This window comes from Talpa europaea (genome assembly GCF_964194135.1).
Source record: "Talpa europaea genome assembly, chromosome: 14".
Classification (NCBI taxonomy): domain Eukaryota; kingdom Metazoa; phylum Chordata; class Mammalia; order Eulipotyphla; family Talpidae; genus Talpa; species Talpa europaea.
In genome coordinates, this window is record NC_140082.1 from 72,933,462 (window position 1) to 72,960,351 (window position 26,890).

At 40.7% G+C, this 26,890-nt stretch overlaps 1 protein-coding gene across 1 annotated transcript; it reads left to right on the forward strand.

Annotated features, from left to right (window-relative positions):
• TAF5L (TATA-box binding protein associated factor 5 like) lies at positions 1 to 26,890 on the forward strand (the record flags this gene model as incomplete). Its single annotated transcript, XM_084253655.1, has 5 exons — positions 1 to 45; positions 9,453 to 9,597; positions 11,545 to 11,649; positions 19,096 to 19,820; positions 26,093 to 26,890. The coding sequence occupies exons 2-5, from the start codon at positions 9,456 to 9,458 to the stop codon at positions 26,888 to 26,890; spliced, it is 1,770 nt and encodes a 589-aa protein (XP_084109781.1). The 5' UTR covers positions 1 to 45; positions 9,453 to 9,455.

Sequence of the window (26,890 nt, forward strand, 5' to 3'; positions counted from 1 at the left end):
ATTCAGAGTGACCCAAGTGACCACAGAGATACTGAGGTTGAAGATGTGAGTAAATAGTTGAAATAAAATTGTTTTATGAATTAATATAATTTATGTTTATATAATATTTTAAATACATATATGTTAAAGGTTTTAAGCAGGCATTTGACCATTTCCTCTGCATCCTCATAGATTTTTTTTTAATTTAAGGTAGCCAAAAATGTTAATTTCCTATCAAAAGGATAAGGTTGTCTTACATATGAGCTTACCCTTTTAGTTGAACTTTTTATACAGATTATCTCCTGTTCTGCTTCTTCACTGAAGCAAATTCACTTCTCCCTTCTCATTTTTAACTTTATGAAGGTTTAAAGAACATGGTGCAGTGGCAAGAATTAGAAAACACTATAGAGAACTTCCGTTCATGGTTCTTTGTTTAAGCAGTCAAGTTAGATATCCTTCTAGTAAAATGTATTAAAATTGTATCTTGTTCAGTTATAATAAAAGTGGTTCATTTTCTACTAAATGAGTTCTAATTTTTGGAGCTTAATTTAGTAATGGAAGTGTTTTGGAAAACCTTGTGAATTAACATCTTTACGCTAAGATACTGGCTCATTAGTTTCAGAAAGTAATACCATGCTCTCAGAACTGTTGTCCAATGCAGTACCCACTGGCCACTTGTATTTACTTAAATTTAAATTTTCTTCAGACTTCTGCAGCTCAGGAAATACAGTAGTAGCAATTATCTGACCTACTCTAGTTGTGACATGTTTTTACATCTTTTATGTCTATGAACAGGAAAAGAACTTGTGTTCAATTTCTACATAAACATTATTTCAGGGAAACATAATTGCTAACATCTTTTTTATTATATTATACCTCAGTCTTTAATCAATTTAATTTAATTAAAAATTCAGTCCTTCAGTTACCCTGGCCGTATTTTAATTGCTCAATAGCCCTATGTGTCAGTTGGCTGCTGTGCAGAACAGTACAGATCTGTGACATTTCCTTCATTGCAGAAAGTCCAAGTGGACAGTACTATTCACGAATGAAACATTGAAGATCGCCTCCTCTGGGACACACACATAAAAATTTTTATGTCATTAAAGCATCTCCAAAACCTCACTTGCTGCACTTGGATTCAGTTTCAGGGAGAAGGATAAACATCAGAAAACACATTCCCCCTGTTCTCAGAAAGCAAAACATCCCATCACATCTGTCCACGTGGTGTTTGCAAGTAGATTATATGTGAAAGTTTCCTTTATAAGTCAAACCTAGTACATGATGTAGCTATCCTTTCTGTACCATACTCTTCTGTTCTATACAAGGTTTTGTATAGAAATAATTTTTCTGTGCTGTAAAACAGTATAAACATAGGAATCAACTATTTGTGGCTTTTTGGTTCATGAAAACCTAGAATGAACCATAAATAAACTGAAGAATGCCAAGCAGAAGTTAAACACACCCATTTTATTTGTTATAGGATAAATTCAAAGATAAGAAATGCCCTGTGTGAGGTAACTCTCCCTCTGGTGGAACTGAGGACCAGTGATGGTGGAAGTGGGTGGCATGTATGTCTTGGAGGGGTTGGTGATTTTAATATTGGAGTCTTAATCAGATTTGTCTTCTCCTCTGACTGCATTCTAAAGGGGGTTTTGAGATAGAACTAGAGGTTGGAGGATGTTGCGCTGGTAAGTTGAGAGTGGCTTGTTCTAAATAACAGCAGTAAGGCTGCAAGAGAGAATACTGTGTAGAGTAGGAGAGAGTGGCTTGGAAGTGAGGGTGATGGAGAGGAACTTAAGGTGATGACTGCGCTCTTATTGTCTTTGCTTTGGCGGTGGATGATGGTGCCTTTACGCTAGCTAGGAAAACTAGAGGAAGGAAGAGATTTTGAAGGAAGACAAAATCTGAGCACAGTGAATTTCAGTTGTCTGCCACATCCAAGTAGAAATGACTTAGACTTGAGCTCAAGTCTAAGACGGTCTGACTAGAGACTTCATAAGTCTGGTGTCAGTAATGCCATGCTATCCGGGAATGGGAAGAATGAGAAGCAGACCAAGAAGGGAAGAGGGGGAGCCAGTAGATAGACTTGCGAGGGGAAGTGACTAAGAGAGAGGGAGATCCAAGGAAGATTCTCATGCTTAGCAACCAAGAGAAAGTGACTGATGTGGCTAGCGTTGAGGAATCTCAAGTCTTAATAATTAGTCCACTGAGGTAGGAAGCAGGTCAGCTGGCTGGGTAAGGAGACTGGTGCAGGTTTGGAATGGCTGGGGTGGGAAGCTGTAGAAAAGGAAAGTTATTTTTATTTATTTATTTATAATTTAAATTTTATTTTTATGTTCCCCATACAATTACCTGCCCTATTTTCACCCCAGCCCTCCTTTCCCCGCCCGCCACCCCCCATAGAGTGTCTCTTGTTCATAGTTATTTGTTGATTTTGATATTTTCTTATAGTTATTCGAAAAGGAAAGTTATTTGATGAGAAAAGACTTCTGGAATATCATGGACCCTGAAAATCAGTTTCTGGTGTCCTCTCTGCATGGTTATATGATTTCTGTCCTCACCCGCCCCCCCCCATCAAAAATAACCCTTCAGGTTCTGTAATGCATCCTGAATCCCGGATTATGAGCCTTATTCATATGCTATTTATTAGGAGACCAGGGAAAAGAGCACAGCCTCTAGTTCATGTGTATTCGTGTCAGTCCATGTCTGAGCAAAGACTAAATGTGAAAGGTCGTTATAATTCTTAAACTATATGAGGTATGACTGAAACCGAAAGTAGTATACATTTATTTCTCAGTTGTGATTTATACTTTTACAAAGCTAATTCAATATGCTTTATGATGATGATTAATGCAAAAACTAGAATTTTAGGTCTTACTTGAAATTACCTTTGATAGATACTACAACCATTAATAGTATAACCAGTAAGAGGACTATTATTTGAGTACCTACTAGATACTTTGCATGACATTTCATGTAACAAAAATAAGAAATAATTTTTCATCTGTTTTTAAGCCTAGATTTACAATTGGGGAAAAAAATACCTTTAAAAAAGACCTTGTCAAGTCTCCCTGGTGGCGCAAGAGTTAAAGCCTCAGTGTTACTGAGCTTATCACCAGCCAGCCACTGCAGCATGAGTTACATCCCCTTCCAGGGAGCTCACCCACATGGCACAGCAGACCTGTCCTATCTCACCCACTGCTCCCCTCAGCAGTGTATTTCAGTAGATCCACCTGTTCTGCTCCCCACTCTGTCTCTGGTGAATCCTCTCTCACACACACTGCCACATGCACACCTCTCACCTAAACCCCAGTTCTTGTATGCATAAATAAATAAAAATATTTCTTTAAAGTACTTGTTAAACTGACATGGGAGCTGATAGTGAGGATAGTGGTGGTGATTTGCCTGCATTTATTTTGAACTCATCCATATTAAAAGCTACCACTTTATCAATGGGGACTCTGGCCATATAACACTCTATTGACATTTCATAGAATTGTGTAGTGCCGGCCTCCCTGGTGGCACAAGAGGCTAAGCACAGCACTATGAAGCAAACCGCAGCTTCTGCCACACGAGTTTGATCCCCGGCCAGCCAGGGAGCTACCCACATGGCAGAGCAGACCTCTCTTGTCTCGCCTGCTGCTCCCCTCAGCAGTGTATTTCAGTCAGCCTGTCTGTTCTGTTCCCCACTCTGTCTCTGGTGAATCTTCTCACCCCCTGCATCTCTGGCCTGTACCCCAGCTCTTGTATGCATAAATAAATAAATCTTTTTAAAAAAAAAAGGGAATTGTGTAGTGCTTAACCTGGGAAGTGGTAGGTTCATGGGTGTCTCTTTCGGTACCGTCCACCTGCTATATACATTTTTGAACATACGTGTGTGCGCAAGGATGCAATCTGTAAACAGTGAAGAGAGTCTGTGGAGTCTGTGTTAGCAGATCTCTCTGTTCAGTGTATTCTACAGTCCCATATTTCTGCAGTTAAGTATTAAGAGTGGGACTGTGGTTTTTTTCCTGGACAATTGTTACTTTGAGACAGGAAGAGACTCATGTCCTGATTTTTTTTTCATGTCCTGATTTTATATAGCAACTTTGTTAACATATTAAACAGTTGGCAACTATTATTGTATGATACTGTATCAAAATCCTCCCTTTAGTTTCCAGGAATATAATGTGACATGAAGGGAAAAGTATGTAATCATCTATTTTCACTTTTAAAAGTGAAGGTATTTTGGGCCTCCCTGGTGGCACATAGGGTTAAGCACTGCACTATGAAGCAATCCACAGCCTCTGCAGTACGAGTTCAATCCCTGGCCCTCCAGGGGGAAACCCACATGGCACAGCAGACCTCTCCTGTCTCGCCCGCATCTCCCTTTGGCAGTGTATTTCAGTCAGTCTGCCTGTCTGTTCCCTGCTCTGTCTCTGGTGAATCCTCTTACCCCCTACGCCTCTGGCCTGTACCCCAGCTCTTGTATGCATAAATAAATCAATCTTTTAAAAATAAATAAATAAAAGTTAAGATATTTTATGTAAATTAAAAATCATGAGAAAAATGAAAACTCAACAAAGATATAATTCTGTCCAATCTCAATTTAAATGTGAAAGATTTTATCATTGTGGAAAAAACTAAGCAAGTAACTTGAAATTGCAGTGTTAGTCTCAATGTCTGCGTCTCTTAAAAGACTATTTCAGGGGAACTTTTTTGTTTGTGCATATGTCCATTTATGGATGTTGGTACTATGGAATCAGTTGAGGGAGAAATGAATTCTCTGTAGAACTCTTTGTTAATTATTTCACTTGAAATAAGTTTGCGTTGGAATCAAATCCAGCTAAACTGATGGGCTCATGTCTCTGGTGTCTCCATTGATGCAGTTATAAAACAGTTAATGTGGCTTCCTCTTGGCCCTCCAGTTAGTTCCACGCCCACCCTCAGAGAAGGTCCCTGGTCATGAGTGGTGATTCAGATGCAGAGAAACTGCCCCTTGGGACAGCTAGATTGGGCACATTATTTAGAATCAGTATGTACAGGCTAGTTTCTAGTAGTCCCTAGTATGGCCAGTTTTTACTATTGTTTGTTCTCACTCCTTTCTATTTGTTTTTTCATGACTTTTATATCTTTCCCCTCTTCAGCTTTCCTCATCATCCCCTCCTCCTATACTTTTCCACCTTAGGGTGCTATGTCAGCTCTGGGTCTGTTCTCTTTGTCACTTTCCCCATGTCTTTTCCCTGCACAGTTCTTTTTTTGGGTTTTTTTTTCCCCCTGTCAGAGGTGATCTCTTGCCACATGTGCTTTGGAACTGAGAGGCATGCACTGATACAAGCATGCATTCCTATAACAACAAGAGATGGGCAGTGGGAAATCTGGAAAATTTTGATGTCAGCTACAATATGAGGAACTAGATTGCTTAGAAGAGTTTGGAGAATAAGAGCTTCTGAAGTTAGATTAGAAGCAACTTTTTAGCAAGCGCTGTGAGGGGTGGGAAAGTGGTTGGATCGACGAATCCTGATTTTGGTCCAAACCACGGAAGGGCAGTAATGTCACAGTCTCTGTATGTATTACCATTTTTTTTCTCTAAATACCACACTGAATCAGAATCTCTGGGTTTTTCTTTTCAGCACTGTACATTTTATTTCTCTTCTGGCCACAAAAGTTGGTGTTGTTTTTTCTTGCTGCCTTTAACGTTATCTCTTTAATTGTTGTGTTTTTTAAAGATTTATTTATGCATACAAAGGCTGGGGTACAGGCCAGATGTGTGGGAGGGTGAGAGGATATATCAGAGACAGAGTGGGGAGCAGAACAGGCAGACAGACCAAAGACTGCCAAGGGGAGCAGCGGGCGAGACAGAAGAGGTCTGCCATGCCATGTGGGAATCTCCCTGGCCGGCTGGGAATTGAACCCGTGCTGCAGAGGCTGTGGACATCTTCACAGCTCTGCTCAACCCGCTGTGCCACCGGGGAGGCCCCAACTGTTGTGTTTTTAGTTATAGTGTGTGCTGTTGTGGGTCTCATTGGGTACCTCTTATTTGGAACTCTGTGGGCTTATACCTGGATGTCTGTTTCCTTCCCCAGTGAGGGAAGTTTTCCATTTATTGTTTCCTCAAGTAATTTTTCTGGCCCATTCTCTCTTCTCCTTCTGGAACCCCTGTATTGTGAGCATTAACCTCTTGATGTGGTCCCAGAGACCTCTTAAGATATCTTTATGTTTTTGTGTTTTGTTTGTTATTTTACATTTTGCCCCTCTGTTTGAATGAGTTCTGCTGCTTTGTCTTCCAAATTGCGGATCACTCCCCTGCTCCATTCAATCTGCTGTGGGACCCTTCTTGTATTTTTTTAGCTCTATTTTACTGTTCTTCAGCTTTGTAACTTTTGTTTGGGTTGTTTTAAATTCTCTAGTTCATCTAGTCTCCCAAGCTCAGTGGACAGCTTTATAACCATTAGTTTGACCTCTTCATCAGATGTTTAATTATCCCCATGTCCTTAAGGTCTTTTTCTTGGGTTTTGTCTTGCTTTCATCTGGGACATGCTCTTCTGCCTCCCCATTCTGCTGTGTTTGCCTCTGTATTAGGCAAATCTACTACCATGCCCCATCTTTCAGAGTTTGTTTTGTGCAGATGATGTCCAGTGGAGTTCAGGAGTGTGGTGCCTTCTAGCAGGCTGAGCTCAGAACTCAGCTTGTTCCCCCTGTGGGCTGCACCCACCCCAGCCATGGTGTCAGGGTCGCATGGTGTACAGGGCTGTTAGTCCAGCTTGGTCACGTCACCGCATTGGAGTTCAGTGGCAGTGTGAGATAATGGTGCTCTGAGTAGGTGGTGGTATGGGCTGACCCAGCTTTGGCCTTCTGTTGCTGCTCCACAGGTAGATGGGGCTGCCCACCCATCCTGGCCACACGTGACCCTGCAGAGTGTGTCTGGAGGCCCATCACCAGGCAGCTGAAGGACCAGCACCAGCAAAGCAATGCTTAGAGCAGGGATCCCCACTCTCAGCTTATCAGAATCATCATATTAATAAATCACATCTTAATTAAAAAATAAGTCATCAATATAGTGAAAAACTAATACTGCTAAAGATACCGATAATCTAAGTCATCAATATAGTGAAAGATTAATAACACCACAACCAAATGAGGCAAGTTCCCAGTGAAAAGATGGAACAGTTATTGGACATTTTAATGTGTTCCATTGTATCACTGAATTCAACTATATCATACCCAGTGCCCCTCCTTTTTAACAAATATTTTGTACTCTCTGGTAATCTAGAAATGAAATGCTTAGGCAATATAACCTTTCTATATGCGGTGGTTTGACATAACATATATATGATGTTCTAACATTTGATATTTCCCTGTAGATATGTTTTTTAGTGTGTGTCTCTAACCTTCACTGTTTGCTCTGATATATGATTTTTAGGGAATTGATAAGTAATTCAGCCTCCCTGGTGGCACAAGAGGTTAAGCACAACATTATGTAGCTATCTGCAGCCTCTGCAGCATGAGTTCAATCCCCTGACAGCCAGGGAGCTATCCACATGGTGCAGCAGACCTCTCCTGTCTCGCCAGCTGCTCCCCTCAGCAGTGTATTTTAGTCAGTCTGCCTGTTCTGCGCCCCACTCTGTCTCTGGTGAATCCTCTCAGCTCCCACACCTCTCGCCTGTACCTCAGTTCTTGTATGCCTAAGTAAATAAATCTTTTTAAAAAAGAAAGAAAAGTAGATCTTCAGGTTATATATTTTTTAAGATTTATTTATTTATGCATACAAGAACTGGGGTGTAGGCCAGAGGTGTGGGGGCTGAGAGGATTCACCAGAGACAGTGGGGAGCAGAACAGGCAGATCTAGTGAAACACACTGCTGAAGGGAGCAGCGGCCGAGACAGGAGAGGTCTGATGCACCATGTGGGTAGCTCCCTGGCCGGGGATTGAATTTTCACTGATTGAATTTTGGCTGGTGCTAGCTCGATAGCACTGAGACCTTAATCCTGTGTCCCCTCAGAGGCCCTGGACTTTAAATCTTAAAAGAAAAAAATAAAAGCATGGAGGAAATCACAAAGGAAAAGACCAGTGTGTATAGTTGAAACTGAAAACTTAAACACATGCAAATAAATTTTTGAAAGCAGATCTTCCACACCAAAAAATGGAAAACCTTTGATTTAAAGAATATTGCTTAGGTGTGGACTGTCACATGTGTATGGATGACCTTGCATACATTCTACAATTAACCCCACATTTTGGCCTTGAAAAAGAAAATCTTTTTTTTTTTTTTAAGATTTTTATTTATTTGTGCATACAAGAACTAGGATACAGGCCAGAGGTGCAGGGGGTGAGGATTCACCAGAGACAGAGCAGGGAACAGAACAAGCAGACTGACTGAAATACACTGCTGAGGGGAGCAGCGGGCGAGACAGGAGAGGTCTTTTGCGCCATGTGGGTAGCTCCCTGGCAGCCAGGCTGGCCAGGGATCGAACTCATGCTGCAGAGGCTGTAGGTAGCTTCATAGTGCTGTGCTTAACCCCTTGTGCCATGAGGGAGGCCCAGAAAATCATTTTTATATAACAAGTGAATTGGCAAAATTCATGCAACTGGCAATGGTCATGTGGACTGCAGTATTCCTTACTTCTGGCAGTGCCATGTTTGAGGCCCATGGCTTATCAGGTTTCTTGATATTTTTGTCATTGATAATAAAGAAAATTGCCCTCAATGGAGGCAGAGGGGAGGAATTCAAATTAGTTTGAGTTATCAAAAATAATTCTGTCCTGTTCCACACTCTTTCTACCATTTTTGTTTCCTTTCTTATAAGAATTCATGAGACTTTCTAACAAATGCGCCTACCTTGTTATCATTTTTGATGCTTTTCTGTACTGGCATCAAGTAAAGAGTTAAAGCAGTAAATAAAATAATTAATATGAAAACACTCAAATCTTTGACTCAGTGCTGGCAGCCTTTTCCTTACTATTAGTGAAATACATAATCTTCCCTTTCCTCATTATTAACTTCTCACTTTCCCAACATTTATTTATCTAGTTTCTGAATTTCTCCGGTCTTTGATTTTGTAATGCCTCCTGCCTGCTTCTTTGGCTGGTTCACTGCTAATTAACACCTCTCTTACTGAGTAGGCAGGAGAAGTAAAAGGCCCTGGAATTCAGCTGGTCCTGTTTGCTCTTTGATAGCATCTCTAATGAGTAGTTCCCTGGGGGGATTGAAATCAGTGGTATTAAATGGAGTAGGGGGGTGATCTGTGGGGTTTTTGTTATCTATGATATTCCTATTTTCCATAATTGAAGCCGGCTGTATTGTCGTTGGGAAAATAGATATTAAAATAGAAGCGAGCACCAGGTCAGTAATTGAGCTTAGTTTTGCATGTTAACTAGGCCCCTTAACTAGTTGTGTGGCAAAGTACTGCTTACTTTATGTGCGTCCGAGTCCTGGTTGGTTTGGATGCTCCCCCATGCCCCCTTATCGCTCTGCATCCTGTGGTTCCCCTGCAGGTCATGAAACGAGTGCGCACCGAGCAGATTCAGATGGCAGTGTCCTGCTACCTCAAACGCCGGCAGTACGTGGACTCAGATGGGCCTCTGAAGCAAGGACTGCGGCTATCACAGACTGCTGAGGAGATGGCGGCCAACCTCGCAGGTAACTGGGGGCTGCTCCTGGGGGACAAGCGGGAGCAGGAGAAGTCATGTTAGGACACATGAGCAGTTACTTACCTTTCTCTTCTGGACATAGCCCCGGAGAAAGCAGGCCATCCAACCCCTCCATGGCCAGCAACAAACGAGTGGTACTGACTGGCCTCGAAGCCACTTCTAAACTTCCTGCCATATGGCCCTCCTCTGAATGCTAAGTGGCTTTGTCAGTGCCTGGTGCCTTATGCACCTTTCTCTTCTCTGAACTATTATCCTACGAGACCCTCAGGGCCTGGGTCTCTCTATTCCTCTTTGGCTTCTAGCCTGGAGCTATCACAGCCTTTACTATACATTTATAATCTCCTGCCACCTTGTTTTCTTTAGACCCTAAGGACTACAATTCTGTGCTGTAATTAATAGAAAATAGGAACATCACTAGTTTACAGCCTTCCAGAGCTTCGTTCCTCTTAGTTGTCTTAGTTTAGATATAATGCTTTATTAGGAGATCACTCTGGTGGCTGAGTTAACTGGGAAAGGCCCCAATTTAAACAGGGACGCAAGTTAAGAAGGCCTTAGTGAAATCCAGTGAAAGGTGAGGACAGCCTGAGTTAAGGAAGAGGTAATAGGAATAGAGAGGAGAGGGTATAGTTTAGGAATCTTTAGGACTTGATGACTAATGAACTCTAGGTGAGGGCAGCATGAATGAGGGAGGAGTCCATTCTTCTTTGTGCAGCCTCCCAGTATGTCCTTCTGCTCCAGCTGTGTCTCTGAGGCCTAGTAGGATACAATGACTTTCTCCTGTCTTCTAAAATGTGTTCATGTTTCATCCTGATTATTGTTAAAATTGGTATTTCTCCACCCCCAGCCACTGTTCCCAGTGTCCTCTTTCCCCCTGCAAAAAGGGTAAGGAAATTTTGTTTTTCTTTTTAGAAAGCATAAAGCACAGAGTGGAAATTAAGTGTATGTCTACGTACCAAATACTGAGACTCCAGCCTTCTTCCCTCCATTTCCACTGCCCAGATCACTGGCAGTCGGACACATATCCTGCAGGAAGGCGATTAAAAGATTCCTCCCTCCTGAATCTGACCTACCCAAGAGAAAAGCCCTAAAGACATTGACATAGGTCTTCCTGGATGATGAACACATGGAGCTTCCAGCAGCTCTGTAGTGCCTCACTTTGAGCTATGAGCTGACGTGTAGTGCTCTCAGACCCTGGAAGAAACTAATTACTTATTTTGAAAAAATAGAGATGGAAAGAAACAGTGAGGAGCAACTTGGCAGACTGCAGCAGCAGAGAAAAGAGAACTTTAAAAACACCATCCTTGCTAGCTTTGAAACAAGAAGAGAATGCTAAAAGAAAGAACATTCAAAGAACAACAGAAAATTTTATAAGTTTAAATACTTGATAGCAATGGGAGGGTGGAAAGTTCTCTCCCAGAAAGTAGAAATGGAATATGCAAGGGAAAATTAAAGGATCCATTCAGGAGATCCAACCTTGAAATAGTTGAAGTCCCAAAAAGAGAAAATAGAAGAGAATCAACAAAATGATTCAAGATAATTTCTCAAAACTTAAAGACATGAATTTTCAGATTGAAAGGGGCCACAAGGTACCCAGCACAATCACTGAAAATAAACACTACTATAAAATGTCAAAACAGGGTCAGATGTTTCCAGATCAGTCTCTTGTGAACTTGTGTACCTATTCTCTCTTAGCTTATTTATCCTGTACTTTATACCTTTTCATTCCTTCACTATCATTTTATTGAATATCAGGAGGGAGAGGAAATAGACATACGTCATCAGTCGATCCTATTCAACCAGAATTCCAACAAGCTGACAGTTTACTGGAACATCAATTGCCATTGATACATATTCAACACCTTCTCCAACCATCCTGCCACATACTGGGTTAATAATTTTGTTTTTCCTGTCCCCATCTCATGTATCTCTTCCATAGTCCAATCAGAATCTGGTTGTGCCAACATAGTGTCTGCAGCCCCTTGCCAGGCAGAACCCCAACAATATGAAGTACAGTTTGGACGACTGCGGAATTTTCTCACCGGTAAGTACTCAGCACAAGGAACTTTTCTTGTAAAGAAAGAAGAATGCACATTTCCCTCAGAACCTACTATATTCCAAGTATGGGGTTAAGTACTAGGGATTCAAAGGTAGTTTGACATAGTCCTTGAATCAAAGCTGTTGGCATTTCTGGGAAAGTTAAACCAGGTTAAAGTTTGCAAGGGTAAAGGCTTTGGGTGTCTTATTCATTCTTCCATCCCTGGCCTTAGTACAGCACCTGTGACTTGTGTTGAATAAGTCAAAGGTAAATCAGCTATTTAGAGAAACATTCTTAAATGCAACAGTTTGAAATGTATGTTGATCTCAATAATAATTAGTATATCTCAAATGATCTTTTTCCCCTTATTTCCAAAAGTGCAAGACAATAGTTTGTGTGAATGAGCAAGATGAAAAAATTAGAAGTTGTGGTTTAAACCAGTTTGTGGGTGGTGTAATGACTACTGAAACAGAAAATAAGTAAATATGAGTGCCAATTATTTCTCCTAACTCTCTTTATACTTTTTTAATTAATCGTTTTAATAAAATGGAGTCAGCCTCTCTGGGTGTTCATTTCCTCATTTGTGAAGAAGGCAGTTCAAGACAAAACCAAGAGATCTTATTCAGTCCTGAGATGACTGATTATAATTTTAATATTTGAAAGACGATTGCAATATCAGATACCATGTTGACTCTGGTTATTAATCAGTCTTTTGTTCAATACTTATTGACAGAAAATGCCTTGAGGTTTAAGAAATACAAAACCTTCTCTGCCCACAAAGAATTAAGAGAAATCCGGTATTGGTTAGTGGGAAATTATAGGTAAAATACTTTGGAATTGTTTTCTTTTTCTTTTTTTATTTGAACAATCCTAGGGCTAATAATTTTTAAGGATAAACATGCATATAAGGTGATCATTATAAACCAAAATAATATACCTAGTATACACACACTTGGGGTTGTCCTGATTTTATTTAATCCTCATAATGGTTAGTCAGTTGGCCTGTTCTGTTCCCCGCTTTATCTCTGGTAAATCCTCTCACTCTCCTGCGCATCTGGCCTGTACCCTGGTTCTCGTATGCATGAATAAATAAATCTTTTTTTAAAAAATGGTTAGTAATTAAAGGAAAATATTCACATTGCCTGTATCCTGTGGTTGGGGAAAATGGCCAAAATGTTACAGGAAGTAAAGGTTACAAAATAAAAACCCTCTTAGAGTGGGTTATCTTGTCAGCCTCACAGTTGTTGAGTGATGGAATTTGTAAGTACAGAATAATCTGTTAAATAGTAACAAAAGTGAAAAAGATTAAAGATTTAGTAAAAAGAGTCTATTATGTTTAAACTGGAAAGAAATTCCATTAAGATCCTTATGTGATACAAATGTTAAATATCTCAGAACAGTGATCAGCTGCTTTCCATCTCCACTAAGGATAAAAAAAGAAAATTTGAATTTTAAGAAGCATTTCATTCCGAGGTAAGCAAGAACTTGGAGATAATGAGCTATTTAATTGTTGACTTTAGTTGTTTAGGCTTTCAGCCTTTTTTCAATTATTTAAATCAGTTTTTAGATCTTTACTTCATTTAGTTTTTAAAATAGAAGTATTATCTCTCCATGATAGATTTCTTCCACCATTTTAGTAGTAGGGAACTGGTTGAGAAAGAGATGCCTGGCTTCTTTCATCCTTTTTCTTTCATTCATTCGGCCTGTGTTTATGTAAGCACTACATGCGGGGCTAAATAGTGCAGACTGTGTAGACATGGCACATACCGTTTGATGGGCAAACATGAAGCCCCAGATCTATAATTGTAATAGTGGCACACACCATGTACTTATGCATGAAAGGGCTCTTATCATGGCCATGAAATTTATTTGGGTTAAGAATAACACTCATGGGCTTCCCTGGTGGCACAAGTGGTTAAGGCACAGTTTATGAAGCTATCCGCAGCCACTGAAGCATGAGTTACGATCCCCGGCCAGGGAGCTGCCCACATGGTGCAGCAGACCTCTCCTAACTCGCCCACTGCTCCCCTCAGCAGTGTATTTCAGTACATCTGCCTGTTCTGCTCCCCACTCTGTCTCTGGTGAATCCTCTCACCCTCCCACACCTCTGGCTTGTACCCCAGTGCTTGTATAAATAAATAAATCTTTTTAGAAAAATCATTCATGTGATGAATGTAGTGACATTATAGATTTTTATTTATATTTTTTTACTTGTTAGAGCATAACTACAATAAAATAGACTCAATTGAAATTTTATTAGAACTTTGATGACTTACAGTGAAGAATTTATATGTTTCATTGACCACCAATATGATTCATCCTGGTACAAAGTTTTCTGTTCAAATTTATCTTTAGGCCTTTGGCATTTTTCTTAAATATTTGCCAGAGCTCTTAATGTAGAATAGTTATTGACCCCTTATATTTGATAGTGCTGTTTTTTCCTAATATGTGGTACCTTCTTTATTCTCATCTCATAGTTTTCTTTGCCCAGAAATTTTGGCGGATTGTAATCTGTCAGCCTTTCTCCTTTGCTATTTCTTATCTTTTTCAAAACTGACAAAGTCGTCTGTTACTTTGTCTATAATTTAATTCTTTAATCCATTAGTTACAGATCATTTCGAGTGGGTAGATGTTTTACCTTACCAACTACTTTTTATTTAGTTTTTTATCATCTGTTAACGTTTATAAATTGACCAGTTACAGACTGCTTTTCCTGGAACACTTTCTCCACCCTCAGGTCTGTGAAGAGCAGTCAACCCAATCAAATGAGCAAGAATTGCCTGAGCACTGAGATAAAACATAAAATGTAGACTCTAATCTAATTTGGAAGCTAATTCTTACATAAAAAAGCTAAAGTAAATGTTTTTTTGTAAAGTTTGAATATAATGGAAGTGTTTTCACAGACCAGTATGAAACTGACTGCTTAATTTTGTACCTGTAGGAATTACATTTGGAATGAGAGGGGAAGGTGATTTAGAGGGGATAAGAAGGCTTTACTGAGTAGGAGGTAGGGTTTTAGTTAGCCCTTGGAAAATGGGCTGGATTTCAGTAAACCGTGAAAGAGGAGGAGTGGGATTCAGAATTCATGAAAAAGACACAGCACATGGGCAGAGATGGTGATTCTTTGAACAAGAACAATGAAGGAATCAGCTTTGTTGAGAATGAGGCTTTCAGATTGGAGATAAAGCCAGTTACACTGAAAGCAGACTCATAAAGGACCTACCCACAAGGCCTAGAAGTGTGAACTCTTCTTATGTGACAGAGACAACCTCTGACTGAGTATTGGTTGAAAGCAATTTTTATAAAAGGGTTTGTGAAAGGGCTGCTGGGGAGCCCAGCCCAGACTCCACTTGGCACTTAAGAAGTCAGATGAAAAGGACCAGAAAAGGACAGTCTTGTGGAAGTGGAACAGGGCCTTGGTTCCATATTTAAATTACCAAGGTAGATTTTCCAGGGCTTGGGAGTAAAGGATAAAGAGCTGAGAATGCCCCGCCTCTGTGATGATGAGGAGTTTAAGGTATATTGAGTAGAGAAATAAACCAGAAAAAAGGCAGAAATAGGGCCTCCCTGGTGGAGCAAGGGGTTAAAACACAATCTTTGAAGCTATTGCCAGCCGCTGCAGCACGAGTTTGATCCCCAACAAGGGAGCAACCTACATGGCGCAGCAGACCTCTGCTGAATCACCCGCTGTTCCCTTTAGCAGTGTATTTCAGTCAATCTGCCTGTTCTGTTCCCCACTCTTTCTCTGGTGAATCCTCTCACCCCCACACCTCTGGCCTGTACCCCAGTTCTACGCAAAAATAAGTCTTTTTTTAAAAAAGGCAGAAATAAGTCAGATCGTTCATTTTTTTAAATTGTTGCCACAATGATATTATACTTATATGACGTGCAATAGGACATTTAAGGTTGGAGTTAAAGAGAAAGATACATACTGATGATAAAGAACTCAGCGTCAGTTAATGGCAGAACAAATTAAAGTCTTAGAAGATGATACTGGAAAAGACCAGAGTACCCATGACTATTGCTCTCTCAATGTATTTTTCCTCCACAAGTTTTCTGTGGTTAGGAGATTCTGTGATCCTACCTGCTGCTGTTGACCCTCTTCTTCAGGAGGTGTAGTGGGAAGAGCATAGACTTCAGAGTCAGGCTCTCTGGATTAGAACCTGGGTGGAGCCAGCTGTGCCTCTTAACACCGTGGTGGAAGGAAGGTGCCTGGCTCACAGGGGGCATACACTCAGAGTTAATTCTTTAAAGCAAAGTGAGCATTTGAGGAGTAAGAGAAGGAATAAGAGTTCAAAAGTTGGGGATATAAATGGTTGAGCCAGGTGTGGTGTCTCAGAACAATGGCTGGGTGTAATGTCACTGCATCCAGCCTTGCAGAGAAATGCTGGAGAATGACTCAAGTGCATTTTTTTTTTTTTATGTAGTGGCCTTTTTTTTTTTTTTAAAGATTTATTTATTTATTCATACAATCACTGGGTACAGTCAGAAGCACAGGAGGGTGAGAGAATTCACCAGAGCCAGAGCAGGGAGCAGAACAGGCAGAAGGACCGAAGTACACTGCTGAGGGGAGCAGTGGGCTGCAAAAGAGGTCTGCGCGCCGTGTGGGACCCTCACCCAGTGGCTGGGGATTGAACAGGCGCTGCAGAGGCTGCGGGCAGCTTCACAACCCAGCGCTGAATCGCTGTGCCACCGGGGAGGCCCTGTAGTGGCCTTTTTACTACTAACTTGCACAAACTCCATGGGAAATTATTTTCCTGTCACCCACCACCAGCACAGCATGGCGCCTGATAGACATTTGCTACATATTTAGTAGACGGATGGAGGAAGGAAAAGCACACTTTTCAAAGGATATGTTACTTTTGTAATTAGAAAAAAATATAATTACAGCAGTACTGAAAACATGCCTTCGGTAAAATATAAAGTATATTCTGTGATTGCAAGGGAAGATTAAAAATGAGAGTTAAGATTTAATGTGTGTCTGACCTTATTCCACATTGAAATTCCACATTTATGTTGGTTGAATTTTTTTATATAGCGCACTGCTTTTTTTCAAACTAGAGAGAACAATTTATCAAATTATAATGCCATACATTTTGGAAAATAAGCCCGAAACTAAGATTTTAAAGAATTGAAAACAATCCTTCATCCCAGCAAAAAATATATTGGCAGTCTAACTGTTAAAAATTGAATCTTTAGTTTTTTTAATTGGTGTTAGAGATATTTTTTAGTTCTTCTAAAGAATTACAGTATCTAAAGAAATATCAAATTAGTGTTAGGGTTCTTCAGAGAAACAAAACCAACAGGATAAAGACATCTAGAAGACTAGCAGGTCCACAATCTGCAGGGCGGGCCAGCAGGCCAGACTGGGGAAGTGTAGCAGTTCACATCCAAAAGCAATTGCATGGCAGAATTCTATCTTCTTCCAGGGAGGTCAGTCTTGGTTTTCTTGAGGTTTTCATCTGAGTGGGTTGAGAGCCATCTGTATTATGGAGGGAAATACTATTTATAAAGTCAGTGTAACTTATGTTACATGATAAGGAGATAAGAGAAAAAAGAATACTAATACAGTTATACACATATGCAGAAACAAAATAAGGAGGGATTTTCATAACTGTTACTGTCCACATTTCTGTAACTGGTCACATAATCAGAGTTGATCGCTAACTTCCTTCTCCCACTCCCCATTCTGTATTCCTTTTGCCTTCAGCAAGCTCCTCCACAGGTCTGGTTCTTTACTTGGCAGGTGACCCAAGCCTTCATTCCCAAAGGGCCTGGCACTCGTCCTACCTAGATTGGATTATCATTTGCTATTAACCTTAATCACAGAGCATGATCATGTTAAGAGAAGCCCCAAGGGATCACCTGTGTTGTAGACCTGCTCTTTCTCACCTCCACTATGCAGTAGCAGTCCAGTTTCCCCTCTGGTCAGAATCAGTCACTGCAGCTAGAATAGTAACTCCCTTCTTAGCCTGTTTATTCAAAGGCATGAAGAGCGCAAAGTACCAGTCCTAACTTCCAGTTTAGTGGAATCATTGTTGTAATTTAAGGTCATCTTCTAAGTATATGAGTAGATGCATTTATTCTAAAATGTCCATATTATGCAATTAATTCACCTTAGTAAAGTAGGAACAGGGTATTAGAACATGCTAGTGTCATGTGTCATTGAATTAGGGAGGCAGGATTCCCTAGTGCAGTATTCCTGAGTCTTAAACCATGTCTGGGTTCCTTTTCAAACACAAAAAAGTGCTGAGTGCTGATGTGAATCATTTTTATATTCATCTAAATATTTACAAACATTACACTATGCACAAAACCTCTGTTTACTGTATATCTTTATGAAATCTAAACTCATTTACAAATCAGGTGCAAGCAGAACCACAAAAGCAGTTAAGTTCAAATTTGTAGTAACAGTAACAAATGGGTTTTGCCAGAACTAACTTGCTGTTCCAAATGGGCAGAGGGATGATCCCGATGGCTATGACACAGGTCATTTTCATGCCTTCCCTGAGCTGCTTGTGCCCCAGAGTGCTCTCTGAATGAGTGATTGGAAAGCCTTTGCCCCTCACAGCTCACTCTCTGCCCTCCCTAGTTAGGTGTCAGATACAACTCTGTGCTTTCCTCATTAGCCATGCCATTAAACTTTTTTTGTCACATCATTTTGTGGTATCAAAAGCTCAAATTAGTAAATGGTTTATGCCTAATGACATGAAAATGTCTCCGTTGTAAATTATCACTGCAAAAGAGAATTTTCACCTTTTAACAGAGAAAATCACAGTGAGTACACTGACAGATACAGAGCAATTATGAATGAAAGTTGTCACCTGAGCATTAGAACATGCAGGCCTACGTAGCCAGACATGTTAATGGACCCACTAAAAAAAAGTAGTTTGATATTACTATAGCTAATGGAAACCGAAATGAAACAGAGCACTGAAATTGCATGTCTATACTTACTTGCTAAAGAGACCACCCAGATAATTCTGAATATACTTGTACTGACTGTTTTTTTAAATTATCAAGTTTATAAGTTTCTATGAAGAACTCAGTCTCCTAAGAATACATCTAAAGACCCACAGAGGTCTGAGAGACACGATTGAGAAGCACTAATGTATTGGAAAAAAATACTAAACCTTGACAACCTGAGTACAAGCTACTGAATTATGAAAACTTGGGCAAGTCACTTAACCTTTCTGGGCATCAAATTCCTGATTTGTGGCTAGCTTCAAGCCCAGGTTTGCCAGACTTCAGAGTTTGCCAGACTTCAGGAAGGGCATTAAGCCCTTCCTCCTTTAGTCAAAAGGTTTGGACTTTGAGTTTCCAGACTTCTCCATGAAAAGCCTCAGAAAATAGGTCCCAACAAAGTGTGATGTGATGTTAGGTCCCCCAGGAAGGTCACATTGTTCTTTGAGATTAAACTGATTATAAAGCCCTCGCTTTTTTTTATTATAGATTCTGATTCCCAGCATAGCCACGAAGTGATGCCTCTCCTCTATCCTCTCTTTGTCTACCTCCATCTCAACCTGGTCCAGAACAGTCCCAAGAGCACAGTGGAAAGTTTTTACAGCCGCTTCCATGGAATGTTTCTGCAGAATGCTAGCCAGAAGGATGTCATTGAGCAGCTACAGACCACTCAAACCATCCAGGACATCCTGTCTAACTTCAAGCTTCGAGCATTCCTAGATAACAAGTACGTGGTCCGTCTCCAAGAAGACAGCTACAACTACCTTATCCGCTACCTCCAAAGTGACAACAACACCGCCCTGTGCAAAATCCTCACCTTGCATATCCATCTTGACGTGCAGCCTGCCAAGAGAACAGACTATCAACTCTATGCCAGTGGCAGCTCCTCACGAAGTGAGGGCAACGGCTTAGAGCCCACTGACATGCCCACCCCTATTCTGCAGAACGAGGCTGCCCTGGAGGTCTTGCAGGAAAGCATTAAGCGCGTCAAGGATGGCCCACCCTCCCTCACTACCATCTGTTTCTATGCCTTCTATAACACAGAGCAGCTGTTGAACACTGCAGAAATCTCCCCAGACAGCAAGCTGCTTGCTGCTGGGTTTGACAACTCCTGTATAAAATTGTGGAGTTTACGATCTAAGAAGTTAAAATCAGAACCCCATCAAGTTGACGTGTCCCGCATCCACTTGGCTTGTGATATTCTGGAGGAGGAGGTATGAATATCATTTTTCTTCCCTACACCTGCCTTATTAATTTGCTTAGAATAACATTACCAGACATGACAGGTCTTAACAGAGAATGGACTTCATTATTTCCCTTACCATATAACTGAAGCCAAGCTAGTTTCATATAACCTGTAGTCATTGAGTACTTGTTCATGCCTAGCCTTGGAAGAGATAAAAACTATTTTTAAAATACTAACTGAATATTATTAGTGACTGCTCAGTATTTATTAGCATCTGAAATGTGGGTAACATTGCTAAGCCTGATTAAAGACCTTTAGCTGACACTGAGATTTACAGTGAGAGGGTGTGTGTGTGTGTATGTGTGTGTGATTCATGCAAGTAGCAACAGACGTAGGGTCACTTTCCTGGATCACTTTAGGATCATTACTGAGTCAAAGGACTTGCATTTTACATCATAAAAATTAATATCACTTTCCCCACAGAAAGTTATGCCACTTTATAGTTTCATCAGAGATAAAACACTGATTTCTCTACCCCCACCAACACTGAGTGTTGTCAGCTTTTCTGAGACTAACACAAGTCCTTTGGTTTCATGTGCCCTGGGGTGTCCTGGACCTCCACTTTAAAAAATACACAGCAAATATAGTTGACGTTTGATCCATCAGTCAGTGTAACTATAGTTTGTTTTATTTGGGGATGGGCGTTGAAAAAGGCAGGCCAAGAGAGCCACCATTTTAGGCCACCAGGAACCGCTGCCTTAGAAACATGTTGCAGAGGGAGCTGGAAATTAAACTTCACCGTTTACTTCCTCTGATAGTGGCCCCACAAAATTTGTGGGCGAGAACATTTTTGCCATGTGACCCCTGAAATTCAAGAGACTTGCCTCAACTTACATTGGATGGAAAATATTTTGCTCAGCATTGAAAAATTAAGAAATTACGGAATAAAAAAACCACTTGATTTATAGTTGCTGATAAGGATATCAGGAATATTGGATGCATAAAGCCCTCCTTTTCATATCCTGTTTTCTGAGTCACCTTTGAATTTTTATTTCTTGCAACAGAGATAATATAATTAAAGGACCTTGTTATGATAAGAGCTGAAATTCTAAAGTATAAGCTTTAATTTTTAGATTTTTATAGTACCCTCCAAAATTTTTTTCATTACACATGTATTTAAATTATCAAATTTCTGGGCCTCCCCGGTGGCGCAGCGGTTGAGCGCTGGGTTGCGAAGCTGCCCGCGGCCTCAGCGGCGCTGGTTCGATCCCCGGCTGCTCCCCAGCCACTGGAGGAGGGTCCCACATGGTGCGCAGACCTCTCCTGCCGCCCGCTGCTCCCCTCAGCAGTGTACTTCGGTCCTTCTGCCTGCTCTTCTCCCCGCTCTGGCTCTGGTGAGTTCTCTCACCCTCCCGCGCTTCTGACTGTACCCAGTGCATGTATAAAACAAAAACAAACAAATAAATAAATAAAACATGCCTCTATTAAAAAAATATATATAAAAAAAAATTATCAAATTTCTGTCTTCCTTGGAGACAGTTCTAGGGTATCTTCACATATAGCTGAGAGATATTGCCCTCATTTATTTTCAGTTTTTTGTAAATAAAAAAAACTATGATCTTACTAACATTGATGATCCTGAATGTGTTTATTCTGAGCATTAAAAATTAACATAAGTATGGAAAGGTAAATACAAAAATGAAAAGGACATTAGACTAAAATTTTAAAAAAATGAGATTCTGGTTACCACTAAAAGCTAGCTCTGTGACTTGTTCTATGAAAGTTTCCAGGCTTCAGAAGGTACATATTTGAAGGTCCAGAAGTGAAGAATAACATGACAAATTTCAGAAAGTGAAAGAAATTAAATATGGCTCGAGATGGGGCTATGCGTGGAGAGTAAGGCAGGAAACATTATGGCGCAGCCTCTGTAAGAGATCATGGCAGCCTGAACTAAGGTAATGGCAATGGAAGAGGAACAGGCTGGGTGGACTAGACAACTTACTAGATTACTGTAGGGGCCAAGGATAAGAAAGCGTTGCAGATGACAGCTGGGTAAGAGGTACTATCTACCCCAAGGGGAACAAGACATCAGAGCAATGGTTGTTTATGTATCTTTTGGTTTATTCATCATTATTCATATTAAAGGTATTATAGCTTCTAGCCTCTACTTTCCTTGAGAGCAAAGTTTGGTTTTTGTTTCGGTTTTTGACTTTAGAACTAAAGTCAAAATCCTCTTATTACATTGAGGGGTTTTCGGTTTTGGATATTTCTGCATCCTCACCTCTCTCCCCCATTTTGTCACAGCAGTTTGGAGAAGTTTTCTTTTTGGTTTCTAACAAAGAACATTTTGGGAGAGAGTTCCCAAAGTATAAAGTAGTTCTGGTAAAAGGTTTTTAATGTTTCTTCAGTGAGAATTAGACTTCCTTGTTTCCTTGCAGAATTCACAATTAAATTTAAAACTTAATGCAGAAGTCGCAAACTCACATACCTGTAGAAGCCAAGCAAGTAAAAAAGTAAATGGTGAAGGCACCTGGATCAAAGAGATGGTAGGAAGTAAGAAAACACCTTGTAAACCAAATTAAAATTTTTGGTTTAATTTGGTTGCAATCTCTACGTTAATCTTTCTGAAGTAATAACTGTTAGATGATAAAATGTCTTGTTAGTAGATAAAATAATATAATAGTAGCTATTCAAATTATGATCAGACCCAACAATTTTCATTCTAAGCATATGCATAAGAGAACTGAAACCATACTTTCACACAGAAACATACATGCAAATGCTCACAGCAGCACTGTTCATAATAACCAAAAAGTGGAAACATTCCAAATGCTCATCAGCTGTTAATGTGTTATAACTATACAACGGAATATTGCTCAGTCATGAAAAGCAATGGGGATACATAACATGGTACATGCTATAATGTTGGGTGAACCTTGTAAACTTTATGATAAGTAAAAGAAGCTGTTTGGACCAAATGTTGTTTAGAACATGTATTTCCCATGTATAGGAAATATCCAGAATAGGCATATCTGTAGAGGTGGACAGTTGATTAGTGGTTGCCGGGGGCTGGGGACAGGGATATGGGGAGTAACAGCTACTTAGTGCAGGGCTTCTTTTTGAGGTAATAAAAACATTCTGTAATAAATGGTGGCAATAGTCGCACAACTCTGAATATGCTCAAAAGCATGGAATTCTATACATTAAAAGAGTGAACTTAGTATGTGAATTATCTTATTTTTAAAAAAAAGTAACCTAAAGGTCCTATGTAAGCATAAATTTTTCTCTATTATTTTTGCCAAATAAAACTGGATTAACAGCACCACTCTGTAGCTTCTGTTATCTCCAGCTTGAAGATAATCTGGATCGACCTTGAAAGTCTGTCAGTTGGTATAGCAGTACTCCTTGTGTCACCCCTTGCTCCCCTCCTCCTGCCACAGACACTCAAAGTGGAGAGTGAGGCCCACATTCTTCATCCTTCCTCCCATACAAAATGCAGATAGAGCTAAGATCCAACTTGTTCTTGTTGATTTGTAACTGTTTTTTTTTTTTTTTTTCATAATTGCATGACCTAGCAAAACCACAGATAACAAATCAAGGGTTTGCTGCTTTCAGTGCCATGTCCATCCCCGCCTTCATTACAAGCTGCCACCTGCCCCCTAGCCCAGCAATCCAGCACCAACATTCAGTCCATTTAATGTCTAGTGATTCTTTCCCAATCTGGTAATCTTTAAGTTTGAAAAGGAGCGAAGTCAGTGTTAATAGTATTCAGTAAGCCCAGCCATGTTAGATTCTTTTTGGTTCTGTTCACAACTAGTGACAGAACAGCCAAGGCTGAATTTCAGATCCCAAAAAGTATCCCTAATCTAGAAAAGACTGGAGTGTGAGCTGAAGGAAGCACTTAGAACATCCTAGTCCAAGGATAGACAGCCATAACAAGTCTAGGAATTTTAGGGACTCCATGGTCTAAAGCAGGGGTCTGTAAACTACAGCTCAAAGATGCATAAAACAATATTTGAAGTTCTGTATATATTCCATTTTTATATTATGCATGCTGTATAATGTATATAATATAACATATTGCTACACAAATAGACTTTATAAGTTAAAATTTTCCTGTTTAGGATGCATGCCAGTTTACTATGGAGTGTTTGGTCAAAACTGTAGGGAGTTTTGGTATACTGTCCTGTTCACATGAGAGGAAGAAGAGAGAGAATCTGTGGATGGGGTTCATATGAATCAGCTGCTGGGTTAGGGTTTCAACTCGACTGTGCTTTGGGGCCTTGAGGGACTAGGTTAAGCCACAGAAGAAAATGTGGCTGGGTTATTTTAAGCTGTGGTCCTGGCAAGAACTGATAGTGATAGCCAGCGGAACATTTTGGTTTCCCCATTTCTTGGTCTACAGGATCAACCAGGCACCTTTCCACAAGCTTGAGACAGTCATCAAGACCACCGGGAAGTGCTGGCTTGCACTAGGGTGCACCCTCCTCTCTTCATCACTCTTTATGTCCCCACTGAAGTGGTGAAGATCCACTTCCATAACTTCTTGCTCCAAAAGAAGACCACTTAAGCCTCAGAAATAGTACTGGCTCTCTGATTCACAGTTAACCTTCAAAGGATCTTGTATAATTCATCTGGGGTCGTTTTTTGTGCCCATAGTTCTTATATAAACTTTCTGATGTAGAGCAGCAATAAGTCATTCTTGAATTTTTTTTTTTAAAGATTTATTTATTTATTTATTTATTTTTTTAATTTAAGATTTATTTATTTATACAACCACTGGGTACAGTCAGAAGCGCGGGAGGGTGAGCAAATTCACCAGAGACAGAGCGGGAAGCAGAGCAGCCAGAAAGACCAAAGTACACTGCTGAGGGGAGCAGCGGGTGGCAGGAGAGGTCTGCGCGCCATGTGGGACCCTCCTCCAGTGGCCGGGGAGCAGCCGAGGATCGAACCGGCGCTGCAGAGACTGCGGGCAGCCTCACAACCCAGCGCTCAACCGCTGCGCCACCAGGGAGGCCCTCATTCTTAAATTTTAAAGTGTTGTTGTAACCCCCTTAGGAAAAGAAAATTACTAATATTCTTGATAACACTCAGTAGAACCTTAAACTCCCAAATGCTTATGTATTTTTAATGTTGAGTGTCTGGAATAGCCATTTTGAAAATTTATGGACATCACTATTTTAACTCTCAAACATGTATATACTGGAGGTGTTCAGTTTAGCCTTGAATATAATAATTTTCTAATAGAAGTTAGAAGGATGCCCTTTCCTTTGCAAGAACCTAAGACTCAATATTTACTTCCAAGCCCATAAAGCAAATTGGTTCAAAAGTTTTCATCTTATTCTACTTGCTTCTAGTGTTTAATTAACCCATTCTAATTTATGAGTTCCAGGCTAGAGACAGCTCTAGTTTTAAGGAACTTGATTATGAGAGAATGAGGGGAAAAATGGATTTTCAATACAGATAGTATCGTTGTGAGAAATAAGATGAGGGAAGGGGGGACTTTCTCCCCCAGTGCCATTACCGGCTGCTCTTCTTTAATTACCCAACACACAGGAATTTATTTCCAAGAACCTCATGAGCGACTTGGCTTTGTTCAAGAAATTCTGAGTTCAGAATTGAATTTACTTTGGAACAATGTTTGAGACCCTCCAGAAAGTCATCATTTTAAAGCCTCATCTTTATTTGTTTTTGGACACCAGCAATTTATGGCTCATCACCCTGTGTAACTTGTTTATCTGCACCTTCCTGGCTTACTATTAATTCCTATGTCCAGGTTTTATTTTGGCAAAATTGCTACAGTGGTTTACTACTAATCTTGAAATGAGACCACATCTGCCTTCATCATTGACCCCAGTCATGGGCATAATAAACATGTCAGAATTTTTCTTAATGGACTAGCAGCAGGGAGCAATATGGTTTATAAAGCAACCATAACTGACAGGTGAAACAGGCCCACTGAATAAAAGAAATCTAAGCACTTAACATAAAAAGTAAATCTCAACACAAGAATAAGATCCTCAGTCATAACTCTGTAATAATAATCATATCTTTTGATTTGCTGTAGTCTTAACTGCAAGCTGGATTTAAGGAAAGAAATTAAGTTGCAAAGGGACTCGAATCAGCCTGAGTTGTTTTCCTGGGCTGCTCACCCGGGCAAGACCACTCTTCCTTTACTGGGCAGATGCTGTTTCTCAAGCTGCATCTTTTTTCCCCCTCCTTTTGTTTCCCATAGCAGATGACTAAATAATTTATTTTTTTCTTGTGTGTCTCCTTTGCCGCCCCACCCAACTCTGCCAGGATGATGAGGATAATAGTGCGGGCACAGAGATGAAGATCCTGCGGGGACACTGTGGACCAGTGTACAGCACGAGGTTCCTCGCGGACAGCTCAGGGTTGCTCTCTTGTTCCGAAGACATGTCCATTCGGTACTGGGACCTCGGGACTTTCACCAACACTGTGTTGTACCAAGGACATGCCTACCCGGTATGGGACCTGGACATCAGCCCATATAGCCTGTACTTCGCCAGCGGGTCTCACGACCGCACTGCGAGGCTATGGTCATTCGATCGGACGTACCCGCTGAGAATATATGCAGGACACTTGGCAGATGTGGACTGTGTCAAATTCCACCCTAATTCTAACTACTTAGCCACAGGCTCGACTGACAAGACTGTCCGGCTGTGGAGTGCTCAGCAGGGGAACTCAGTGAGGCTCTTCACAGGCCACCGTGGCCCCGTGCTCTCACTTGCCTTTTCTCCCAACGGTAAGTACCTGGCATCAGCTGGCGAGGACCAGCGGTTGAAGCTTTGGGACTTGGCCTCTGGGACCCTTTATAAGGAATTGAGAGGCCACACGGACAATATCACCAGCCTCACCTTCAGTCCAGACAGTAGTTTAATCGCATCCGCGTCCATGGACAACTCCGTGCGCGTCTGGGACATTAGGAACTCGTACTGCAGCGCACCTGCCGATGGCTCCTCCAGCGAACTCGTGGGTGTATATACTGGGCAGATGAGCAATGTACTGAGCGTGCAGTTCATGGCCTGTAACCTCCTCCTCGTGACGGGAATCACGCAAGAAAATCAGGAACATTAA